General features: G+C 50.1%; 1 protein-coding gene across 6 annotated transcripts; it reads left to right on the forward strand.

Moving 5' to 3' along the window:
- Window positions 1–597: 597 nt before the first annotated feature.
- Window positions 598–24,292, forward strand: TRPV1 (transient receptor potential cation channel subfamily V member 1). 6 transcript variants are annotated; one of them, XM_070482561.1, is made up of 15 exons: window positions 598–1,159; window positions 1,950–2,110; window positions 2,188–2,340; window positions 2,821–2,961; window positions 3,111–3,409; window positions 4,289–4,468; window positions 7,188–7,346; window positions 8,793–8,885; window positions 10,005–10,150; window positions 14,414–14,579; window positions 14,991–15,057; window positions 17,174–17,496; window positions 18,407–18,534; window positions 19,019–19,134; window positions 23,385–24,292. In XM_070482561.1, the coding sequence occupies exons 1-15, from the start codon at window positions 741–743 to the stop codon at window positions 23,555–23,557; spliced, it is 2,724 nt and encodes a 907-aa protein (XP_070338662.1). In that variant the 5' UTR covers window positions 598–740; the 3' UTR covers window positions 23,558–24,292. The 6 variants fall into 6 exon arrangements, 5 of the variants coding, with proteins under 5 accessions (XP_070338662.1, XP_014688194.1, XP_070338661.1 ...); XM_014832708.3 differs by having other exon boundaries at window positions 10,080–10,150; XM_070482560.1 differs by lacking the exon at window positions 23,385–24,292 and adding an exon at window positions 19,305–19,634.
- Window positions 24,293–24,874: the final 582 nt, after the last annotated feature.

The following is a 24,874-nucleotide window of genomic DNA, read 5'->3' on the forward strand; positions in this document are numbered from 1 at the left end:
GGAGGAAAAAGCTCCCCAATTGGAGGCACCACAGGAGCAAAGGCCCCTGAGATGTGGGTCAGCCCTGGGTACCAGGGTGGGGGTGCCCAGCTGGATGGAGGGGAAGAGTAGGAGGTGAGTTTAGGAAGGGAATGGAAAACAATATCAACACAAGTTTATGGCCATATGTGCCAGCTTAACTCCAGGTGTTCAGGCCTGGAAGGCCCACCAGCCCCGAATCACTTAAAGTCTAAAAGTTCAGGGCTAGGATGCTTGAATATACTAATTTCGCAAAATGACAAAAAGCACAAATGCCCCCTACAAACTCAGTAGTTACAATGACCAGGTCGAAGAGCACATGGTGGTTGACGGGGACACATGGCACAGGAGGGGCCTGCAGTGTGGAGCGTGAGTGTTGCAGTCCCTGCTGGCCACCCTGTTCCTGGGATGCAGACTCCTGGCTGAGCTGTCCTCATCACCAGTTCCTCCCTGAAGGCACAGCCAGCAACAGCCACTCCCACTGCTCCCTTATTCTGATCTCAGCGGGAGGCAGAGCAGGGGTTAGCATCCCCACTCTGCAGACGAGGCAACCGAGGCCCAGAGAAGAGGAGCGACCCAACCAAGTCCCTCAGAACCTGACGGCTCCACGCTGGGAGGCCTGTGCATCCCAAGAGGCTGAGGCCCATGTGGCTGCTAGGCCTGCTCACCCGTGAAAGCTTCTCTTCTGGGGGGTTCGGAGCAGTGACTGTTGGACCTCTGGGATGTCCTGCTTCACAGGAGCCTCTGCAAGGAGGGCAGTGGGGGCAGAATCGTGTAGTCCTGGAGCTGGGAACAAACCTGATCTCGGTGGCTGCCCACAGGCTGCCTCTTGGGCCACAGAGGATCTGGCGAGGATGAAGAAATGGGGGAGCTCAGACTCAGGGGATTCTGAGGACCTGCCCCAAGAGGACTCCTGCCCAGACCCCCAAGATGGAGACCCTGACTTCAGGCCACCTCCAGCCAAACCCCCCATCTTCCCTGTGACCAAGAGCCACAGTCAGCTCTTTGGGAAGTGTGGCTTGGTGGAAGCATCCTCCACAGACTGCTCTTACGAGGAGGGCCACCCGGCCTCTTGCCCGGCCATCACTGTCAGCCCTGTTGTCATCATCCAGAGGCCTGGGGATGGCCCCATCTGTACCAGGTAAGCTGCATCTAGAGCCCGGTTCTTCTCCCACCAGGAGCCCAGCTGGCTCAGTTGGCTGAGGCCCCAGCCATAGAGACACCACATTGTGCTCCTTCTTATGGGCTGAAGGTCACAGAGCAAGAGAGCTGGGAAACATTCAGAGGTTGTCTGGTCCAGTGCTTGCCCTCATAGGACTTTCAGGATGTGTCACACATGGATGCTGGCATTTTTGCTGACCCTAGCTGCCAGCTGATCTCTAGATGTCCAGGCCTGGAGTGCTCACCAGCCCCAAACACTTACACTTCAAGTTGAAAAGCTCAAGTCCAGGATGCTTTCAGACAGAGAATACAAAATGGCTCCAGTGAGGAGCCCACCAGCCTTCTTGCCTCCTCCAAGGCAGGACAGGGGCGGTCCACAGGCTGGCTGACTTCTGGGGCAGTGTGAGGACGCTTTTTCTCTTAGCAGGGGCCAGCAAAACCCCTCCAACCCCTTCCTCCAGTCCTCCAGGCCACTGCCTCTGGAGCTCAAGCTCCCAAGCAGGCAGAGAAGTAGATGGTCTGGGTGTTGGAGGAAGTGGTGGTGGCAAAGACTATCTAGATGACCCCAGACAGGATGGGGACAACCTGGGGTCACATGTGCCCTCTGTTCCCTGGTACATCAGTTTCCTGGACCGAGGGGTGGGTTTTGTATCACGTTTTCCCCCCTTTTGGTTTGCCTCGGGGTTTGGTTGTGCTCCCGGATGAGCTCCCAGGGCCTCAGGGCCAAGGGGAGACCACACTATGAGACCAAGGGGTTGTCTGGCCCACAGGCAGCCGTCCCAGGACTCTGTCACTTCTGGCGCCCAGAAGGACCTCTATGATCGCAGGAAGATCTTTGAAGCTGTTGCTCAGAATAACTGCGAGGAGCTGGAGAACCTGCTGTTCTTCCTGCAGAAGAGCAAAAAGCACCTCATGGACAGCGAGTTCAAAGGTGGCCCTGGAGAGGGTGGGTGCCTGGGAGGGGTCCCGGCTGCTGCGCCCTATTCTGAACCTCACTTTGTCTTGCAGACCCCGAGACAGGGAAGACCTGTCTGCTGAAAGCCATGCTCAACCTGCATGATGGGCAGAATGACACCATCCCCCTGCTCCTGGAGATTGCCCGGCAGACAGACAGCCTGAAGGAGTTAGTCAATGCCAGCTACACGGACAGCTACTACAAGGGTGAGGAGGGTGTGGGGCAGGTGTGGCTTTGCCCACAAGCACACCTGGATCCAGGAGGGCACCGGCATGCGTGGGCCAGCCTCTGAGCTCCTTACTCCCTGTCCCAGCCACTGCATCAGCATCTCCTGGTCCTTGGGGGTGGGGGTGGGGGGTTCCCTGCTTCCCCCACGTGCTGGCTTGGTTTCTGCTGGCCCTGAGGGCCTGTCCTCCCCTCTGTGGGTTTGGTATTCCTTGCCCCTGGAAGTCATGGCCTCTCTCTTTGCTACTATTCCTTGCTGTTGGTCAATTTTGCCTCCTCCTGTTTCTGGGGGTCTCTACTCCTGCCTCAGGGACTCCCTGGGTCCCCTTTGGGGATCCTGATCTGGCCTCCTCTGGTGGGAGTGGTCAACCGGCACTTTCTGCCCAGGCCCTCCCCCAGCTCCTGCCCGGGCACCCCCACAGGATTATGAGCACAAAAACAACAGTGCGCATCCTCCACAGGCCAGACGGCGCTGCACATTGCCATTGAGAGGCGGAACATGACACTGGTGACCCTCCTGGTGGAGAATGGGGCAGACGTCCAGGCTGCAGCCAATGGGGACTTCTTTAAGAAAACCAAAGGGCGGCCTGGCTTCTATTTTGGTAAGGAGACCACATGGTAGACACTTGGCTCTTTGACAATTGCTAAGGGGAGGTGTGGGGGATGGAGACAGAGGGAGTTGGAGGCTGGTTGGTCCAGGGACCAAGCCAGTCTATTCCTGAGGCCCACCGAGTACCTGTGTTGGCTGCAGGTGAGCTGCCCCTCTCCCTCGCCGCGTGCACCAACCAGCTGGGCATTGTGAAGTTCCTGCTGCAGAACTCCTGGCAGCCAGCAGACATCAGTGCCAGGGACTCGGTGGGCAACTCGGTGCTGCATGCACTAGTGGAGGTGGCTGACAACACCGCCGACAACACCAAGTTTGTGACGAGCATGTACAACGAGATTCTGATCCTGGGGGCCAAGCTCCATCCTACACTGAAGCTGGAGGAGCTCACCAACAAGAAGGGGCTGACTCCGCTGGCTCTGGCTGCTGGGAGCGGGAAGATCGGGGTAGGGAGGGGGCTTTGCCCCCGAGCTGGGGGTGTGACTCTCAAGGGTGCTGTGGGACGGGACTGCCTGCCTCACTGCGGGCGCCTGGCATTGCCAGTGTGGAGCCCTGATGCTGTCACACCAACCAGTAGAGGTTGGGCAGGGAGCTGTTAGAGTAAGCCAGGGGAATTGTGAGACGCTGAGGAGAACCCAGCACTACACACGTGGCCATCTCTGATTTCCAACTCTGAGCATCACCAACAAGGTGGGGTGGGGGCAGGGTGCTGGGGCTTGGGATGGGGGTGGGTGGAGCCGAGGGTGAAATGGAAAGAGGCGCTGTTGGTGTTTTTCCATGGCAGGTGGGTGATAGGGAGGGTCCTAAGGGGAGAGTCTGGGGTAGGGCAGGCTCGGGCCAAAACAGGGGCATTGAAGGCTGATGGTGGGGCTGGGCAGTGAGGAATTGGAGAGGGGGGTGCTTCTCAGTACCAGGAGATTCTAGGAGTTTGTCCCTGCTCATACTGAGCCTCTTAGGATGAGAAGACTGGGTTTGTAACCTTGGTTTTACTTCTTGGACTTTCTTTATTTCCTTCTGATTGGAGGTTTTCTAGAATGGCCCACTGCAGTCTTTCACTGCGAGACGGGAGAACTAGGGCCCGGTGTGGTCAGGTGATGGGTCTGATGTGGTTGCAGTTGGGGTCTGAGGCAGTGGACAGGTGGATCTTGCTGGTGGTCAGCAGGCTGCTGCATGGGGGTAGGGGCTCTCCTGGGGCGTGGGTGGGGTCTCCAACTGGGCCGGGAAGCAAAAGTGTTCTTGGAGTAGAGCTGGGTGGCCCGATGGGGACACAGGCAGTGGCAGGGCCCCAGGCTGGCCCCCTACAAGCTCTTGTACCCCTGCGGCAGGTCTTGGCCTACATTCTCCAGAGGGAGATCCGGGATCCCGAGTGCAGGCACCTGTCCAGGAAGTTCACCGAGTGGGCCTACGGGCCTGTGCACTCCTCGCTCTACGACTTGTCCTGCATTGACACTTGGGAGAAGAACTCAGTGCTCGAGGTGATCGCCTACAGCAGCAGCGAGACCCCTGTGAGTGGGCTTCCAGTCTCACTGCACCCCGGCCCCCACCCCCAGGCCCTGGTCCTGCCCTGCCTGTCCTCCCTTCAATGAAAGCCTGCCGCCCGGGCCCTAGGCCCTGCAGCCTCATCTCCCGAGTCATTCCCACTGAGTGTTTCCCTTCATCATACAATCAATACATCACGATATTCCTGTAAAAACTTAAATATTTCAGAAGTACACAGACAAAAAAGAATCCTCCTTTTGTACCATAGGAAAAGCATGTAGCTTCATTATGTTTCCACAAAAGGGATCATACTGTACCTAATGTAGAACAACCAGCTTTTTCACTCAATGGCGTGTCTGGTAGACAGTTTTTTATCAGTCCATGTGGGTCTGCTTCATTAAGAGGATTGCTGCATGAGATTCCATAGTGGGGATGGGTCAATGTCCCGAGAAGGACATTCGAGTTAGTCGCAGTTTTTTTTGCTACTACAATGCTGCAGGCCACTTGGTAGGGGTTTGAGAATTTTTCTATGAAAGATACCTGGAGTTGGAATTGCTGAGTCAAAAAGCAGGTAGATTTTAATAACTATTGCCAAATTGTCCTCCCAAAAGACTGCATCCATGCACCTGCCACTACCAGTGGCTACACATCCACCCATGTCCTTGCCAACCTGGGTGTCGTCAATCTTTTTTTTTTTTTTTTTTTAAAAACTAGCTGAAGTCCATGGAGGTAAAAATGCTATCTTATTGATGTCTTAGTTCTCATTTTCCTGGTTACCATGATGTCGGGCATTGTTTTACGTGTTTGGTGACCATTCCTATTCTTTGGTAGATTTCCTGTTCATTATCCTTTGCCATCTCTTCTATCGGGCTTTTGGTCTCATCCCTTTTGGTTTGTAGATGCTCCTATTATAGATTGAACTGATCCTTTCTCTACTGCATATGTTGCAAATATTTAATTTTCTCCCAGTCTGCCTCTTGTCTTTTTAACTTCGTTTGTGGCATCATTTGCTTATAAAGCGTTTTCATTTGATGGAGTCAAGTTGATTAGTCTTTTTCTTTTCTAGCTTCTGTGACATGTGTCTTGCTTTGCATGGTCTTTTCCACTTCGAGATTACACGCATAGCCTTCAATATTTTCTTTTTTTTTTTTTTAAGATTTTATTTTTTTTTCCTTTTTCTCCCCAAAGCCCCCTGGTGCATAGTTGTGAATTTTTCGTTGTGGGTTCTTCTAGTTGTGGCATGTGGGACGCTGACTCAGCGTGGTCTGATGAGCAGTGCCATGTCCGCGCCCAGGATTCGAACCAACGAAACACTGGGCCGCCTGCAGCGGAGCGCGCGAACTTAACCACTCGGCCACGGGGCCAGCCCCTAGCCTTCAATATTTTCTTTTAGCTCCTTTGGAGGTATTTCATGTTTGGCTCCTTAATTTATCTGGAATCAATTTTTGTGTGGATGTGAGGGAGGCATCTTAGGCAATTATTTGGTTTCCAAGTGAGGGTCCCAATTCCACTTGATGAAAAGTCTGTCCTGCCACCACTCCTTTGAAAGGCCACCGTCCCTGTCTGCTCTTTCTAAGGTGACAGTCTGAGCCCCTAAGGAGACTAGGGGGTATCAGTCTATGCTTTCGGTGATGAGGGGCTGCCATGATGTCTCACAGGGAGAGGCTTATTCACAGGGGCAGAGTCCAGGGGAGGAAGAGGCCTGGCCTACTTTGTTCTGCCCTGTCAGCCCCCACCTGGCTGCCATGCTGAATCCGGGCCTCTGACTCAGAATCCCAGATGCAAGTGTTCCAGGAAGGTTGGCTTGGGTAGGAAATGGCCTCAGAAAGGAGTGCAGTGTTTGACCTAGAGAAGAGAAGGCTCTGGGGCCATGGTTGCCATCTTAATATCTCTGAAGGCTCTCAGGGGCCAGGAATACAATATTGGCGCCCCTGAGCGCAGAGCCAGGACCCCTGGTGGAAAGCAGGGAAGACCAGCTTTGCTCCGGAGAATAGATCTTCCTGATACTTAGCGTTTCTCCACAGGCTTCTTGAGGCAGCAGGGAGCTCCCCATCCCCAAAGGTATTCAAGAAGACACTGAACAGGGACTTCGTTGTGGGAGCTCAAGCTTGGGCTGCGGGTTGGGCTCATGCATCCTAGAGATGCTTGAACTTTAATAGAGGTTTCCTGGGTATGAGAATTTTGCCCCAAAGCATCCTTGTAATGACGGTATCCCTGGCCCTGGGCCCAGCCACTGCAGGAAAGGCTTCCTGGCTCCCTTCAATCTCATGCATAGGTAACTACACTCCTGCCAGGATAGCCTGCCTGACCCAGGGCTGGAAATGTGAGAATGAGGGAATTTAGAGGCCCCTTCCTGCCTGCCCTCGGCCCCTCCCTGAGCGGTCTGACGCCAGGCTCTGCCTGCACCAGCCTCTTCCCATTCTTGTGGGAATAATAAGCAGGTGGGCTCTCTTGAGTGATTAGAGAGAACGGCAGAGAATGTCCGGCAACACCGTGAGCCCTTCAGTGTCGGGGGCACTTAGGGTCACTCATCCAATTCCACCCCTCGTTCACTGCACACACAGGGGCACTGAGGCCCGGAGGGTGGAGGCAGCGAGCCTCTGGTTCAGATCTGTGACCCTCATCTGCTCCTCGGGCCCTGAGTGTGGTCCTGCCTCGTCCTGTGCGGAGATGCAGGTGTGAGCAGCACCTCTGTGGGGCGGCTCCTGGTAGGGAGTGGGCCTCATTGCTCTTTGCTCCCCTTAGAATCGCCAGGACATGCTCTTGGTGGAGCCGCTGAACCGACTCCTGCAGGACAAGTGGGACAGATTCGTCAAGCGCATCTTCTACTTCAACTTCTTCGTCTACTGCTTGTATATGATCATCTTCACCACGGTCGCCTACTACAGGCCTGTGGACGGCTTGGTGTGGCCCGGGGCTCGGAGGGCGGCAGGGGGAGAGGGAGTGGGCATTCCTATAAGACCCCCAAGACCTCAGGCCAGGCCCTGGACTCCTTCCTGGCTCACTGGAGAGATGGAAGGATCACCTAGAGATCTTTTATCCGTGTCTTCCCTCTCTCAGGCTGTCCTGGCAGCTACCCCCGCTCCTGTTCTCAGCCCCTCCTTCAGCCTCCTGGTCTGTAAGGCTGAGCATGTGGTCGCTGAGGTCTCCGAGTGCAGAGGGGGAGTGCTAAGTTAGAAACAATGCAGCAATTAGGGCTCTAAAGCATCTCTCCCCTCGCCCAGCTGGGTGTCTGCAGGTCAGGGGCTGGCAGAATCCATGAATCCATTGCCATCTGCTCACCTGCCCACTTTTGTTCCCTCACTTGCTCATTATTTGTTCCTTGTACATGCACTTTTTTTTTTTTTGGTGAGGAAGATTAGTCCTGAGCTAACATTCATGCCAATCTTCCTCTATTTTTTGTATATGGGATGCCTCCATGGCATGACTGATGAATGGAGCAGGTATGCATCTGGGATCTGAATCCATGAACCTGGGCCACTGATGTGGAGCCCATGGGACTTTAATCACTCAGCCATGGGGCCGGCCCCTGGACATATACTTTTGAGTACTTCTTCTATGCCAGGCCCTGGGCCATGCATCAAATCAGTTTAAGGCCAGGATTTCTTTACCAGGAGCCACGGACTCCCTCGAGTTTCTGAATTGAGTCCTTTCCATTCAATACCCAAGTGCTTAATTTGCGGTCTTTATCTCCAAGGTGCCTTATTTGTAAATCTGATTTAAAAACTCAACTTCCTGGTTAGGTGAAACTTGATTTCTGTCTACGTATTAAGGACATTAAGTGACTTAATTTTTAGAGAAAAGAGAAATGTGCTAATAAGACAAGCTAGTGAACTAGTGCTTACGAAGCATCGATGGTAGGCTGAAAGGAAACCCACTCCGGGAAATGGTGGCTGAAACACAAGGACAACACACACGTGTGTGTGGGATGTCTCTCCCTCCGCCATCCGTGGGAAACCTTGTTAGTCCTGGGAGACCAGGTGTTCACCGTGGACTGTGGGGGCAGCAGGAAGCATATGGCGTTGGGTCTGTAAGAGCACCTCCATCTAAGCCATCCGCCTCCTCTCAGCGGAGCTCTGGGCTGGGACATTGTCCGGGAGACAGCACAGCACTGTAAGGATGTTCCACTCGGCACCTGAAAGTGCCACTTGGGAATCAGGTCCCACAGAGGGGCCTCCTGGCAGGTGTCCCTATAATAGTGCATTCCCATTTGTGTCCTTCTCTCCTGATGGAGGCTGAGCCTCTTGGGCAGGGGCTGGGTCTTAAGCACAGGGTTGGCACCTGGTAAATGTTTGTTGCATGAATGAATGAATGAGTGAGTGAAGTCACTAACTTCTCTGCACCTTGCAGCCTCCCTTTAAATTGAACACCGTTGGGGACTATTTCCGAGTTACTGGAGAGATTCTTTCTGTATCAGGGGGAGTCTACTTTTTTTTCCGAGGGGTAAGCATTCCTTCCCACACTGTGAGTTGCCATTATCGCCAAAACAGAAAGCCAAGAGACTCACTCAGTGCTCACTCACTTTTTAATCCGTCAGACACGTAACGGCCCTGCTTGGGGAACTGAGAGATGCACAGATGAAGCTGAGCGCTGTCCAGGCATTCACAGCTGGGGGGCGGGGATCTGCTCAGTGGGTCACCACAGGCGCAGGGCCATCATGCTCGAAGTCAGACAGTCAGGGCTCTCCACCGAATGTAATATCTAACTACAGAAGTAGAGTGGAAGCCTCTTAAGAGACTGGTAGTTAATTCATCCAAACAGTGCATTAACGCTCAGAATAATGAAAGAAATATACAATATACTGGAAACATTTTATTTTAACTGAAAACTTGTACATGCACATTCCTTGGTCATTCTTTTAGTATACGAACAGTCTGTTCTTTGAATGTGGGACAACTGTTACATGTACAAATAGCTTGAGATTGTTGTGATTTTGCCCCTTAATCTTTTTGATCTAAGCTATACCCATTTTTTTTTTTTTAGTAGCTCACCTTTAAGGAGTATTTCCAAATTGTCGGACTCTGTCTTCACGGAAACAATTATCTTCAATTTCACACTTGTAGTTTATATTATAATAAAATGCAAAGCCACGATAGCAAGTGCAGTGGGCAAAAAGTACTCTTGGCAAACAGGGTTAACTGGTGGAGGGAGCAGAGCGTGTGGGTGTCCTGGGGAGGATCGCTGAGCCATCAGCGTTCACTGTGGGCGTCAGTCAGAATGTTTTCAGGGAGTGGAGGGCACTGGTTAATCTGGTGAATTAGTTCAGTGGAAGCTGATTAAAGAATTTTTACTGTAATGCACACTTCTTAAAGAAAATTAGGAAAAAAAGCACAAATTAGAAGAAAAAAATTGCCCAATCCCATCATTCAAGCACAACTACTGATAACATTTTGGTGATTTTCCTTCCTGCCTTGCTTTTAGGTATAGTTGTAACTCCACTCTCTATTTTTAAAAATCTCTCCTGACGGAGTCATGTAGCATGACCCTGTCAACCTGACCCACCCCGTTCCATTTTCTTCGTAATCTCTGCTTTGACACACTCCCTCCCGTGTTCCCCTGTAGCGCCCTTTAGGAGGCATTCTGGCTGCTCACCCGTTTAACGTTTCCTGGGAGCTTACTCTTCGTCTTTGCCTGCAGATTCAGTATTTCCTGCAGAGGCGGCCGTCCCTGAAGACCTTGTTTGTGGACAGCTACAGTGAGATGCTCTTGTAAGTGATGCTTTGACTCTTATGCCTCAATAGCAGACCGCATCTCTTGGCCCACTTCCGAGGTTATAGCCATCAGCTCTCACTCATTCTCTCACATCTGCTGGGCCTGGAACATAGTAGGACCTCACAGACATGTTGAATGAATGATGTAAGGCACTCAATAAACGTTTGTTGGGTGAATGAATACTGAGGTCCACTCTGTGCCAGAGACGTTCCAGGTGCTGCGAATGACAGGCGTGTTCCGTGGGCTCACGTAGTTTGTAGTCTGAGTTAGATGTACCCTAGTTCATTTTTCCCATCTGTTTGTCCATCCATCTGGGATTCCCTGAGTTGGCACTGGAATACTGAGATGAAATAGACATGGTTCCTTCCTTCAAGGAATTTCCAGTCTGCAGGGCAGTGTTTCTCAACCTTGGCCCTCTGGACATTTTGGACTGGATAATTCTTTGTTGTGGGGGCTGTCCTGAGCATTGTAGGATGTTTGGCAGCATCCATGGCCTCGATCCGCTAGATACCAGTAGCACTCTCTGTGTCCCTCAGTCTTGATGATCAAAAATGTCTCCAGATATTGCTAAATTCCCCCCACTTAGGGGAGGGGTACAAAATTGCCCCTGATTGAGAATCATGGCTTCAAGGGGAGAGAGATAAGCAAAAACACAGTTATAAAGCAATGTGGATGTCAGGGAGAACCTCCTTCCTTCATAAAATAACCTCGAACCTTATGAGCTTCCCTTGGAGGGCCCAGAATACAAAGCGGGCTTCCAGATGGGGAAGGGTCCTTCTCCTGGGATCTCTGATTATGTCCTCTGCTCTGATCTCCAGGTTTCCCTCATTCCTGGGGCCTCTCTATTCCTGGCAAGTGCAAGGAGTTGATTTCTCCTCCTATTGCAGCTAGCTGGTCCCTATGACTCACAAACCTGGTCATAATCTTGAGATACTTACATTTTAGCCCCAAATAGCAAATTCAAGGGCAGGGTCTAAGGTTAGCACAGTGCTGATTTACTTTACTAAGAGAGGCAATGTTCTCCTACCAAACCTTATACCAATGAACTCGATTCTGTTCCTAGGAAGATCCATTGTGGGCATGTTAAAAGTTATTTTATTTTCTCAAAGCTATGCATGCAAATAGGTAAAAATTTAAAAAGTACTAAAAAGCTTACAGCCCATACAGGAGTTGGGCGTCCCCACCCTTCCCATTCCGTGGAATCCTCCTTCCATTCTTTTAGGTCTTTCTTCTGACATTTATGCATCTGGTAGATGAGACTGAGCATCTTATACTACTTACCCTCCTCCAGCCTTCCAGTATGGTTTGTAATAGTTTTTGTTCTACTCATTATTTAGTATTTACATTCTTATGCTTCTGCAAATATTATTTGCAGTTGAGTTTCACAATATACTATAGCATTTCTTTTCTTTTTGTTTCTTCTAAAGTTAATAATTACCTCATTTGCATTTGTTTAGTTTTCTTTGTACCCATTGTTAATTCTTCCCACGTCTTGAAGCCTCTGGGTACAATTTTCCCCAAAATCAATCACATAAATTGTATGATCAGATTCCTCATATTTTTTTCTTGAGGGATTTCCTCCTGGAGCGTTGTCATCCATCTCTCACTGGGCTGGTTGTCTTCTAGGCTGGCTGCTTAGCTGTCATCCTGGGACTTCTCTTTGCTGCCAACCTTGGAATTCATCTTGCTTTCCTCCTGGGTTAGAGTTCCTGTCTCTTTCTTGATTTCTCCCCTTGTTTTATTTGAGCACATCCTTCAGTATGTCCACTGGTGAAAAAAGTGGTATAATGGCAGAAGGCACAGTGATAACAGCTCTCACCGTGCCTGATTCTTGAGTCCCATTGCTCCCCTGTGAACATCCAGGGTATTATCCCTTCACTAGCACCTTGGAGATCCCTGTTAACTCCCTCTTCACTTGGATCTCTTATTTTCTGACCCCTGTATCTTCCTCTTTCTTGATCTACTTCCTCATTTTGGGGGAGGACAGCCTCAACCAAAGAAAGAAGGCACATAGTGGGGAAGGGGGAGTACAATTTCTTTTAAATCTGGCATGTCTGGAAGTATTTCTACTATAACTTCACATTTGATTGATAATTTGGTTGGGTATAAAATTCCTTTAAAAATTTGAAGTTATTTCTCCATTATTTCCTTGCTTCTAGTATTACAGATGACAAGTCCAAAGCCATTCTAATTCTGGATGTCTTTTAAGACCTGTTTTGGTTTTTCTCTTTGTAAATCTCTAGTATCTTCTATTTGTTCCTAGTGTTCTGAAACTTAATGATGTGTCTTAATTGGATTTGTTTTTATCCAATGTTCTGGGCTCTTAGTGGGCTCTTTCAATGTGGAAATTTATGTTCTTTATTTTTGGCATATTTTCTTGAATTATTTCTTGATCTCTCTTCTGGAACTCCTGTCATTTGTATATTGAACCTCCTGACCTAGTCCTGAACTAGTTCTTGTATTTTCTCACTTATGTTCTCTCTCTTTATCTTTGGCTCATCTTTCTGGGTTCAAAGCAACTTTAATTTCCAACCCTTCTATTTAGTTTATTATTTTTGATAACACGTTTTTAATTTTTAAGTGCTCTTTTAAAAAATTGTTTGCTCCTTATTTATAGCACCTTATTCTTGTTTCATGGATGTAATATCTTCTTTTGTTGCTCTAAAGCTATTAAGATAGTTTTTGGTAAATTTTTCTTCTTTTTACATAACTTTGGTTTTATCCAAGTTGTTGTTTCTCCTTTGCTTGTTTTGTTCTCGCGTGTTGGAGGCTGTCCTCAGGATATCTGGAAATCTTTGATGTCTGCTCGTCATTAAGAGTTGAGGACTAAAATGCTGGTTGCAAGCTCTTCATGTGTGAATGGGGCTTATCAATTTTGAGCTTCACTATAGGCTGGTCTAGATTAACCATTTATTGGAGAATATCCAAAGTCAGTCTATTGCATCTTTTTGGTCTTCTACTGGAGGGACAAAGTCTGGCCGCCAGCTTTCTGAGAGCCAAGTGGAAAAGAGGGCTTTCTGTAATCTGTATTGTATAAAAATCACATTGTCTCCTGTCTTTAGTAAAACTCCAATGTTTTCACTGGTGTTTGATGAAACTACGTCCAAAGACTCTCTGTTTTATCTTCTCCAGAAAAACCTCCGCTCTTCCTTATTTTAGGTGTCTTTGCCTCTCCTCCAGAGGTCCCGAAGTCTTTTGAGGCTCCTGGATTAAAGAGTGGGTGCTCAGCTTTCCCCACCATGGATTCAGATTTGGCTCTCTTGGGTCTGCCAAGTCAGTTTCCATTTGTCCACTGCTTCCCAGCTTCCAAAATCCCTATGTGGGGACTCCATTTGCCACCCAAGGCAGCCCTTTACCTATTTCAACTGGCATTAGTTCATATTTTGGCCACGGTTCTGCAAATGCAGAGGAATAGTTATTCTTTGCAGTAGAACTCCCATTGATGAGCCAGTTTATTGACATCAGTTTTCAGTAGCCTCACATCAGCAGAAGGGCCTGTTTGGCTGGGTTCTCTCACACAGACGGGAGGTGAGGTGGTCGACAGTGAACATGTAGCTGGGGGACCCTTGGGCAGAGGCCGTGATGAACACGGAGACCTGGGATGAATAAGTGCAGAAGGGACCACTGAGCAGACTCTATCATAGGACCGTCCAGATGTCCTCCACCCTGTCCAGGCCTCCTATTGGGCAACCCCCACCCAAATAAGGAGCTGAGGGACATCTTCCCTGGCTCTGGTCCTGAGTTTGAGGGCATGACCAACAGACTCTACCCGTGGTTTTTCGGGAGAGCGTGGCCTGTCCCTCCTCCCGGGCCTAGGCCTCCTAGGTTCTCTGTTGTCCTGAGGCTCTTGTTCCCGGGATTGGGCAGGGACGTTGTTGGGGCTAAAGCAGTGTTTCTCAGCACTTCATCATTACTGCCTTTTTAGACTTTTTTTCCTAATTGCCCCTCCCATGAAACTAATACCACAAATATACTGTATAGCTGTTTATGTACTGTATTTATATCTGTGCTTTTGTATAAAGAAAATAAGATTTTAAGACACCCACCCCCTCCCCCAAACCAATATTTGCCCTCTTGGGAGTGACATTGCTCCCACTTAGAACCACGGCCTGAAGGAGGTAGGACCCCCAGCCTACCTCCCACCACAGCCTTTGGTCTGTATCTCTGAGGAGAGGCCCAGGCTGCTGGGGTCTTCTTGTGTGGGGGTGCCAGGCCTCTGGATGCCCTGAGTCAGAGCTTCCTTGTCCATCCACCCTCAGCTTTGTGCAGTCGCTGTTCATGCTGGGGACCGTGGTGCTATACTTCTGCCACCGCAAGGAGTACGTGGCCTCCATGGTGTTCTCCCTGGCCATGGGCTGGACCAATATGCTCTACTATACCCGTGGCTTCCAGCAGATGGGCATCTATGCCGTCATGATCGAGAAGGTGGGTGCCAGTGCCCGAGTGGGTTCTCTAAAGAGCCACTTTACCTTGTGAGTGTGGGGGTCACGGTCCCACAAATTCTGTCTACTCTATGTAGAGCCTGGAGAAGTGCTGGTTTGGCTCAGGACCCACTTTCCCAGCGAATTCCTCAAGAATCAGGCAATTTGGCCTTGACTTAGGTTTGGTGCTCCCCTGAAACTTGACGCCCCTGTATACCAGGCCCCCCTCTCCAGAACAAAGGCCCTGAGGAGCTGCGGATGACTCCCTCATGACACTGGAGCTGATAGCCACCAAACCCAGCCCTCCTGCATGTTCTCTGGCTCCCCTGGGGCTCCAGGTTAACCCCCAGGCTGACGCAGTCCTGGCCCTGCCTGGGCCCCGACACAGTTCTGACAAGCCTGCTCTCTCCTGCAGATGATCCTGAGAGACCTGTGTCGCTTCATGTTTGTCTACCTCGTTTTCCTGTTTGGGTTTTCCACAGGTAACAGGCGTGGCCGGGGCTGGTAGAAAGCCAGGGCTCCTGCTCCCCCAGCTTCCCTAGAGAGGACTCTGCAGGGCTGAGTGAGGAGGGGCCCGGTGGGGTGTGTGTCTGCAGGTGACACTGAGCACACCGAAATGAGCAGGAGAACCTGGAAATGGGATTCATAAATCATTTAATTTTTGAAGTACAAAGTGTTGCTTGCCTATAGGATAGCTGCATTTTAGCTCAGTTTTTTTTCCTCTAAATTTTATTTTGACACTATTTCAGACTTACAGAAAGTCGCAAAAAATAGTACAAATCCCTCTACACTCTTTGCCCATATTCCCCAAATTTTACATTTTTAGCACTTTATCTCCCTGCTATACTCCATACACACACACACACACATACCCCACACACTTGAAAGGAAAACAGAGTAAATTGCAGACACAATCAGCCCTTTCCCACTAAATACTTCAGGACATTCTCTCACATAAACACAGTATAATGATCAAAATCAGGAAATTAACATTGATACAGTACTATTAGCCAATCTAACAACCTTATTCCAATTTCACCAATTATCCTAATAATGTCTTTTACAGAGAAAGAAAATCCCAGATCATGCATTACATTCATTTCTCAAGGCTCTTTCCTCTCCTTCGGTCTAGAGCAGTTCCTCAATGTTTCCTTGTCTTTTGTGACCTTGGCATTTTTAATGATAAAGGCCAGTTTGTGCAGTGTCTCTCCATTTGGGTCTGTCCGATGTTCCCTCGTGATTAGATTCAGGTGCGCATCTTCGGTAAGAATATCAAGGAGGGAACGTGTGTCTTCCTCAGTGCGTTGTATCGGGAGTCTCACACTGACCGTCCCATTTCTGGTGAGGTTAACTTTGATTGCTTGGTTTTGGTGATTCTGCCAGATTTCTCCCCTGTCAAGTTTTTATCTTTCCCTTTGGAACTGGTAAGTAATTTGTGAGGAGATGCTTTAGACTATGTCTAGACATCCTGTTTGTCATCAAAGTTTCTCCCAGTGGTTTGAGCATCCACTGCTGGTTCTCACTGGAATCACCTAATCCTCATAGTTGCCAAATGATGACATTCTGACTTTGTTTCTTCTGCCTTTGTTTGCTGGCATTCTATTGTAAGGAAGAACTTTCCATTCTCCCACATTTAATTATTGACATCAGTATGGCCTCGTAGATTCTTTTTGTTTTTTGATGGATTCTCACTTTGTTAAATGGTTATAACTCCTTACTATTATCATCTACTTTGATGCTCAAATCGTCTGAGAAGTTATCATTGGGAGCCTCTTCAAGCTGGTTCCTGTGCCCTTTTCACACATCCACATAATTATTTGAGCACCTGGCTCTGCTCTGATCCTCCTCTGAGTCCTGCAGTTACACGGCTCGCACGTTATACCCTCCCCCAGCCCCGCCCTGCAGCCTGTTTTGGAAGCTTAGTCTGGGAGTTAGGGGCGGCTTTGACTAGAGCTTTGCCTCGTATGGATTGGCGTGGGCTCTGGCGCCTGGTCTGAAGGCCCTGGGGTCAGTAGCCACGGGAAGGGGTTAGGCCCCAGGGGTTAGCGGATCCCGGATATGCAGTAACCACAGGACACAACTGCCACAGAAGCTCTCAGGCTCCGGACTACATTTCCCAAAGAAGAGTGCAGAATACTTCAGGAGGCCATTCTGCTCTGAGCTGCTTAGCCCCCACAGTTCTGGAAGGGGCTGGCTCTGGGCCACCCTCTAAGAGGCACAGGCAGACAGGGTGTCACTGAGAAATTGGGCGTGGATCCAGGGCTGACATGTAAGATTAGGCATGTTGTGCACTGCACAAAGGTGGCTGTATTCTCATTGTAAATCTGGATTTGTATATTTATTTCAACATTTTTTTCCTAGCAGATGATGATAAAGTTCTTATTGTAATGAAACAGTATATTATGACAATTTTCTGATAGTTTTGAAGAAAAGGGTGCTTATTATTATTATTATTATTTTTTAAATTCACACAAAGGTGCTGCATAGCCAAGTAGCATCCCCGCAGCAGACCCATCCTGGGGTAGCAGGTGTGTATATTGGGGGACCTGGGCTCTTGGCTTCCATCCAGCCACATCCCTCCCTCCCCATGCCCTGTAGCGGTGGTGACACTGATTGAGGACGGGAAGAATGACTCCGTGCTGGCTGAATCCACGTCACACAGGTGGCGAGGGCATGGCTGCCGGTCACCTGACAGCTCCTACAATAGCCTGTACTCCACGTGTCTGGAGCTGTTCAAATTCACCATTGGAATGGGCGACCTGGAGTTCACGGAGAACTACGACTTCAAGGCTGTCTTCATCATCCTGTTGCTGGCCTACGTGATTCTTACCTACATCCTCCTGCTCAACATGCTCATCGCCCTCATGGGGGAAACCGTCAACAAGATCTCGCAGGAGAGTAAGAACATCTGGAAGCTGCAGGTGGGTCAGGTGGTGGGGTACGCACAGCAGGAGACTGTCAGCTTCTCTGTCTGCTGCTTAACACAGCTGGGCGCATGAGCCCCTGCAGGTTTGAGGAGGAGGTGGAAAGTCCAGCTAGGCCCGGGGGGTCAAGCAGCAGCATCTCCCTTAGCCAACTCCCTTCTGGCTCCTCCTGCAAGGTCATCAGCTGGTGTTTATAGACACTGTGTTTACATGGGCTAAGTGGTCCTCGAGGGAAGGAGATAAAGGGCTTAGCCCTGTGCAGTGCCCACCTCGGAGGAACTTGTCTAGGGTGGGCACCAGAGACCAAACTCAGAGTGGGTGGCTAATATGGGGTGGGCCCTGACAGCCGCATTTTTGAACCGCCTGGTCCACATCTGCCCTCCCAACTAATAATAGAGCTATCATTCTTATTAAGTGGCATTGGCTCTATGCCAGATACTCTTCTGTGTGTCTCACTTACGTGCTTTCATTTAATTCTCACAACGATGCTATCAAGTGGGTACTATTACTATCCGCAGTTTTGGATGAAGGCACCGAGGCATAGAGGAATTAGGTAGCTGTGTCCAAGGCAACTAGTAAGCAGCCCAGCTAGGAATCAGCCGCTGAAGTCTTGCTCCAGAGGCCTGCTCTTAACCACTGCGCTATGTTGCCCCTTCGTGAGCTCCTCAGGGAAGGGTCTGGGCCTGGTCACCCCACATCTCTCATGGGGCTGGGCAGGCTGAGCTTGTTCCATGGAGTGTGCACCTGCAATGGAAACAAGCCCAGTTTAGAGGCCACGGGAGGTCCAGCTCAGACGTGCTGGGGCTGGGAGAAACCCTGAAGAGGCTGATCTTAGCAGCCACACCAGTAACAAGGGGCAGTCCCTGGATGAGCCCTCTGCCCCTCCACCCTTTGTGTCTTCCCACAGAGAGCCATCACCATCCTGGACACGGAGAAGAGCTTCCTTAAGTGTATAAGGAAGGCCTTCCGCTCAGGCAAGCTGCTGCAGGTTGGGTACACGCCTGATGGCAAGGACGACTACAGGTGGTGTTTCAGGTAATGCCTGGGCAGGAACCAAAGCTTGGGGAGCTCAGGGGCTCAGCTAAGGGGTATGGGGGATGCACCTGGAGCCAGCCGTGGGTATAGAGGCCTGCCTCAGCCCCTCTTGGGGCCAGTCATGGGCATAGAGGACTCTTCCAAGGCCAGCTCTAGGTACAGGGACTGCCCCAGGGCTCAGCTGTGGGCTTAGGGGACCCACCTTAGATCTTAGCTGGTGAGACCCTGACATTAAATACTGGAAAATGAGGGGGCCCAGAAGGGGTCATTTAGTGATTAGGGTCAGATCCAAGACTCCAATATTTAAAGTCCCTGGGCCCCCTAGTAGGGGTGGTGTCCAAAGGCAGGCCCTCCTTGGCCCACCCCTACCACTCTGTCTCCCCATCCTGGTCTATGGGCTTCTTGGGACTGCCCGTGGGGTCAAGCCCTCGACCTAGGCTCCCAGGCCACCAGCTCCCTGCTGCCCTGTCTCCTCACCCTGCAGGGTGGATGAGGTGAACTGGACCACCTGGAACACCAACGTGGGCATCATCAACGAAGACCCTGGCAACTGTGAGGACATCAAGCGCACCCTGAGCTTCTCCCTGCGGTCAGGCAGAGGTGAGGCATGAGGGGAGGGTGCTGTGGCATGGAGGTGGCCTGATGTTGGGCAGATGAAACCTTGGGGTCCCCCACTCCTTGCAGACCTTCCTCCCCCACAGCCTGGGTGCTGTGGCAGCGCCAGTGTCAACCACTGGCTCACACACGGTCACGGGTACTCGTGCTCTCAGGTACACCTGCACGGCTGCCTGCTCTGTGTGCGCATGCGTACGGCTCTGCCAGCGCCCCTGGCCCCGCACCTGTCCTCAGTGCCCCAGTGGAAGCAGCTCAGCCCACATCCAGCTCCCTGGGTGGGCCGGCCTCGTGGTGGGCTGCCCTCTCTCCTCTGCCCCTTCCTCACACCCAGCGTCTGCACTCAGCTCCGTGAGGCTTACGGACAAGTGGGGGCACGTGCACACTCCCCTCGCGTGGACACAGCCAGGCAGGCAGAGGAGGGAAGAATGGGACGAGTAAAGGGTACATCTTGGACAGAACAGCCCTGCGGAAAGTCACTGCCAGAAGCAAAAGCCTTGTTCTTGATTCAGCGCTGGCTTGGTTGCTGTAACCTTGGACTGTCTCCCAGAGTGCTGACAGCGTTGATCTCGAAGTGTCTGCGTGTTTTTCTGATGTTTTGTGGAGGCCTGGGTGTTTGGAGCTGTCTACCTCGCCTTTTGGCTGATGTCGCTAATTCTTGACATGAACAAAGAATGAATCAACTGTTGATAGTTTGCTTTTTTTGGCAGGGTGGGGGAAGGGGAGTAAGTTTTCAGACCAACTTGCCTGACAGCATGATGCTACATCTATCATATTTGATATCGCTCCATAGGGACGCTCATTTTTATATTTCATAAACTGTAAAAAAGACCAACTTCATTGAGGTGTAATTTACACACAATAAAACATACACATTTTACACATACAGTTTGATAGGTTTCGACAAATAGATACATTCAGGCGCGCACCACCCCTCTCAAGAGAGAAAACATTCCCATCAAGGCAGAGAGTACCCTCCTTTGTGGTCATTTCCACCCGCCCCATCCCAGGTAACTAGTTATCTATTTCCATCACTATAGATTAGTTTACATCAGCTATTGTTCACCTGAAAACATTCATGTCACCCTCACATTTGAACAATATTTTCATTGGGTGTAGAATTCTTTGGTTTTCAGTAGTTTGACTGAGATGTGCTCAGGTATGATTTTCTTTGGTTTTATCCTGCTTGAGGTTTGCTGAGATTCTTGTGTCTGTGCATCAGGAGATTTCATCAAATTTGGGGAACAATATCTATTTTGCTTCATTCTCCCTCTCTTCTCCTTTTGGGACCCCAGTTACATGCACGTTAGACCATCTGATGTCGTCCCATAGGTTTCTGAGGCTTTGTTCGTTTTTCCTCACTGTTTTTTCCCTGTGTTCCTCAAATTTGGTGATTTCTATTGATCTGTCTTCAAGTTCACTGAGCCTTTTCTCAGCCATCTCCAAACTGCTAGTAAGCCCACACAGGGAATATTACATTTCACGTATTGTGCTATTCGCTTTTAGAATTTCTATTTCGTTATTTTTTACCGTTTCCATTTCTCTCCTGAGAGTGCCTAGCTGTTCTGTCATCAAGACCATATTCTCCTTTGGTTCTCTGAACGTATTTATAATAGCTGCTTTACTCTCTCTGTCTGCTAAATCTGCTAAATCCAACATCTGGGCCACCTTGGGGTCAGTTTCTATTGACTGCCTTTTTCCCTGACTGTGAGGCACATTTCCCTGTTTCTTTGCACATCTTGTAACTTTTCCTTGTATGCTGGGCATCGTGAAGAATGTGTTGCAGAGACTCTGGGTTGAATTTTTGTTCTAGTTGGCTGTTCAGTTACTGATGAATCACCTTGAAATTGTGTAGGCTGAGTTTTAAACTTTATTATGATAGATCTGTGGAAATGCCAAGGTGTTTGCCAGTCCCATCAAGCTGGTGGGATTCAACCTCCTGACTGTTTCCACTGAGGATCTCGTCAGGACTTGGTATTAGCGTGTGTTAGGGTGGGCCTTGAGTAGAACTTACTCTAGGGCTGTAGAGTAAGGAGGGCATCTCTGGCGTCTCAGTTTGATCCTCAGAGTAGGATAAGGGTGTTAAGGAGGTCTCTCCACTCTCACTGGGCTGGACCTCCAGTATCCCTCAGTGCTGCTCAACCTCCAGTGTCTCTGTCCCACTTTCAACCCTATAGTGGCCACTCTCTGGTAAGCCTCATGCAGTCTCACCCTGAGCAAGCTCAGCCCAGCTCAGCCAAGGACCTGGGCGCACTCCGTCCCAAAGACTTCTGGACCTCCACACTGCAGCTCCCATCTTTGTCTTCTCCTCTGCCCTGTCCCACAGATTCTAGCTGCTTCAGCTGCCCCAAACTCTGATCTCTTTTCCTTAGCTCAGAGGCACTGCCATGCTCATCCTGGACTCCTGCTCACTGCACGGTAGTCAGAGAGCTTGTCCCTGAGCAAAACATTGGGGCCATCCTGGGGCTCACCTTATGAATGTCACCTCTCTCAGCAATGGCCGTTTTTACTGCCTGTTTTCCTGTGTCTGAAAACATTGCTGCATGTATTGTGTGCAGTTCTGTGATTGTTTACAGCAGGATGGCTAGCCTTGTACTGGATACCCCACCAGAGCTGGAAGTGGAACTCTATCAAGAGGCTTCCTTTTGGAAAACTACTCAATGGCTTCGTCAGTTTTCCCAGAGGCCTCCTGCAATCCTGTTATTTTCCCACAAGTCACATTGGAAGCACTCCCCATGTCACGTCACAATACTTATTGATGATCTCTTCTTCAGTTGTTAGCTGGTCTAACTTTGCCACAGAGCCATTGGAAGATGGTTTTGCACGTGGCTTGAGCAGTTTTCCATCATTGGTCTTATCGATTTCATGAAATCTCACATCTTTCCAAGATTTGCTGTTTCACTTCGCGGATGATGTGCATTATGTTTGCATGACATTCTTGGCTGTTTACAATGTGCCCATTCACTGTGATATTAATAAAGACATTGACCCTGTGGCAGGGATATGCACATTCATGTTAATTGGGTTGGGGCTGGGGGATGGTTAGAGGTTCCCCCATTTCACACTTATAATTAATTAGTGAATGTTTCCTGAAGATTTTGCGTCCCTATACAACTTTGCAACAGGGACAAATCCAATAATCAGTAGTCAAATAATTTAGATGACAAAGCTCTCCCCCCACCCACATAGTGCATGTGATTGGGAGGAGGTGACGGGGTGCATGAGAGAAAGGCCAGGGAAGAAAACTGGTCAGCAGAAGAGCTGAGAGAGCACTTGAGGAGGTCTTGGCCTCGGGACTGGGAACCCCATGCCTCTTTTAAGGGCCCTGGGGCTGGAGCTGGGCCAGGCAGTCTCTGAGGCTGAGTCCCTACCACCCAGCCAGCCGGAGATGTATGTCAGTGAGCACCTGGCCTGTCTCCCCATGGAGCCCTCCCGCTTTTATGCTCTGGTTCCCTGAGGGATCCCCTTCAGCAATTCATGCCTGGTGTCAGCCTGGGGTTGGGGCACAGACCAATGTCAGCCGTGGGCCTGGGGGAAACACCAGGACCTGGAGAATTCAGCTAGAATGGTCACGATGGGCCCAGTATCCGGCATTCCTGATGCCTTTGAAATGTGGCCGGCATTGGACACCAGCAGAGGGGCCTGAACTGTGGCCTGAGGGTGGGAGGTGTGAATTTAGGCTGATTTTCCAGAGAGATCTCATCCAAGGTGGCCAACCAGAGGGCGTGGCTGACCAAGGCTCTGGTGGATGGAAGGAGAGCACGCACAGCTTTTCCCCTTGCCTGTCATTTCTCTGAAGTGGCTGGGGAGCTGGAGGTGGCTATGGGGTGACAATGGGGTCATCTTCAGGAGCTTCCTGGGATATCAGGTCACACTTGAGAGCCCCGTTTGAGGCCCAGTGTCACTAGGGTTCCCTTGGCATTGTTCCCAATCTGCTGTGCGCCAGTGGGGCCTGGACCCCAAATCCTGATTCTTTGGCTGGTGTCCATCACCCTAGAGCTGATCCGGTGTCGAGCCACTCCCAGGGCAGGCCCAGTGTTGCTCTGTGGAGACCCTCTCTCCCTCCATGTGGGCAGGGAGGGAATGGAGGCAAGAGAGGCAAACAATGGCCTCTCATGAGGCCACAAGTCAGTCAGCATGGGGTGAAAGATTATTATCTGGAGATTGGTAAGGCCAACAAATAAATGTTTATTGTTGTTTTGCTACATCCAAGACAGTAATGATGTCTTACTCTTCAGTTTCAGGGAGAAACTGGAAGAACTTTTCCCTGGCTCCCCTTTTAAGAGAGGCAAGTGTTCGAGAAAGACACCCTGCCCCTCCTGAGGAAGTTCATCTGAGGCACTTTGCAGGGTCCCTCAAGCCAGAAGATGCTGAGATCTGCAAGGATCCTGCTGCTTCAGGGGAGAAGTGAGGGACCCTCACAGGGGGCTCTCAACACTGTGGGCCTTGGGGTACCAAACAGTGGCTGGGGGGCTGGGTAGGGAGCACCAGTACTCTCAGCAGCCTGGCCTGGTATGCGCCTGCCCAGGCACTTTCCCAGGCTGTATTGACCAGATAAGCCATGGGAAGCACGTTGGATGCATGGGAAGAGATCTTCATCCAACCCTCCCTGTCCCCAGGTGGATCTCCCAACAGGAGAGGAGCTTGCTTTCAAGGTTTTACTGACTTTATTAAACATCACGAATGATGACTCTCTGCTTGGACATATGTGACGCTCCTGTTAACTTTGATTTCATCTTATTGGGAGTGAAAGTAAACGAAGCCCAGGAAAACACCTTTTAGAACAAAACATGTCCTTGGATGTAAAACACCGGAAGCCTTCTTCCACGTCTCCCTGTCCAGAGTGGTCAGGGGCTGAGGTCGTTCATGCTCAGAGAGGTGGGAGAGGCCACCCCACTGCCAGCTCTGCCAGCAGCAGGTTTTTTTCAGAATGACTTCATCCTTCTGTGATACATCATGATTCCAAAAATATTAGCTCTATTGCTGTTCAAATAAAAGTACAGAACCATGTCCCAAAGCCACGTGGCAAGAATTTTTTGATCTTTCATTTGTAGTGGCCATAGTCCTGCCCCCTGCAGTGGCACATGCTTCTGCTTCCATCCATCCTGTCATCCATCAAATGAATAAATAAACAAACATGTATCATATCAGGTGTGAACTTTGTGCCACTCATTGGGCCAGCACAGCTGATTGGCTCTGTGTGGTCCATGTGTGCATGCATGTGTGTGTACTACCATGTACGGCCAGAAGCCTCTGGTCACCCTTTAGCTGTGACCCATGGGCGAGGGCACTCCTTCCTGCATACACCTACCATACTCAGCAAACTGTGGGCCGTGGGCCAAATCCTGTCTGCCACCTGTTCTTGTAAACAAACTTTTATTGAAACACAGCACGGCCATTCATTTCCATGCTGTCTATGGCTGCTCTCAGGCTGCAGTGCAGAGTGGAGTAGTTGCCACAGAGACCGAATAGGCTGCAAAGCCTAAAATATTTACTATCTGGCCCTTTACAGAAAAGTTTGCTGACTTTGTGGAATAGAACTCAACAAACAGTGATCCAGAAGAGACGGCCCAGTCGCTGGCAGGGTTATGTGAATGTCTGTGCAGTGTGGAATGAGCTGCCTGCTCACGGAATTGTTGGCTGTTGGTTGATGAAAGGATGGATGACATTAGCTGAGGCTGGGGCTTCAGTCATAACGTGAGAGTGGTACCTGAGGGAGACACCAGGA

Source organism: Equus asinus, chromosome 13 (assembly GCF_041296235.1).
Source record: "Equus asinus isolate D_3611 breed Donkey chromosome 13, EquAss-T2T_v2, whole genome shotgun sequence".
NCBI lineage: Eukaryota > Metazoa > Chordata > Mammalia > Perissodactyla > Equidae > Equus > Equus asinus.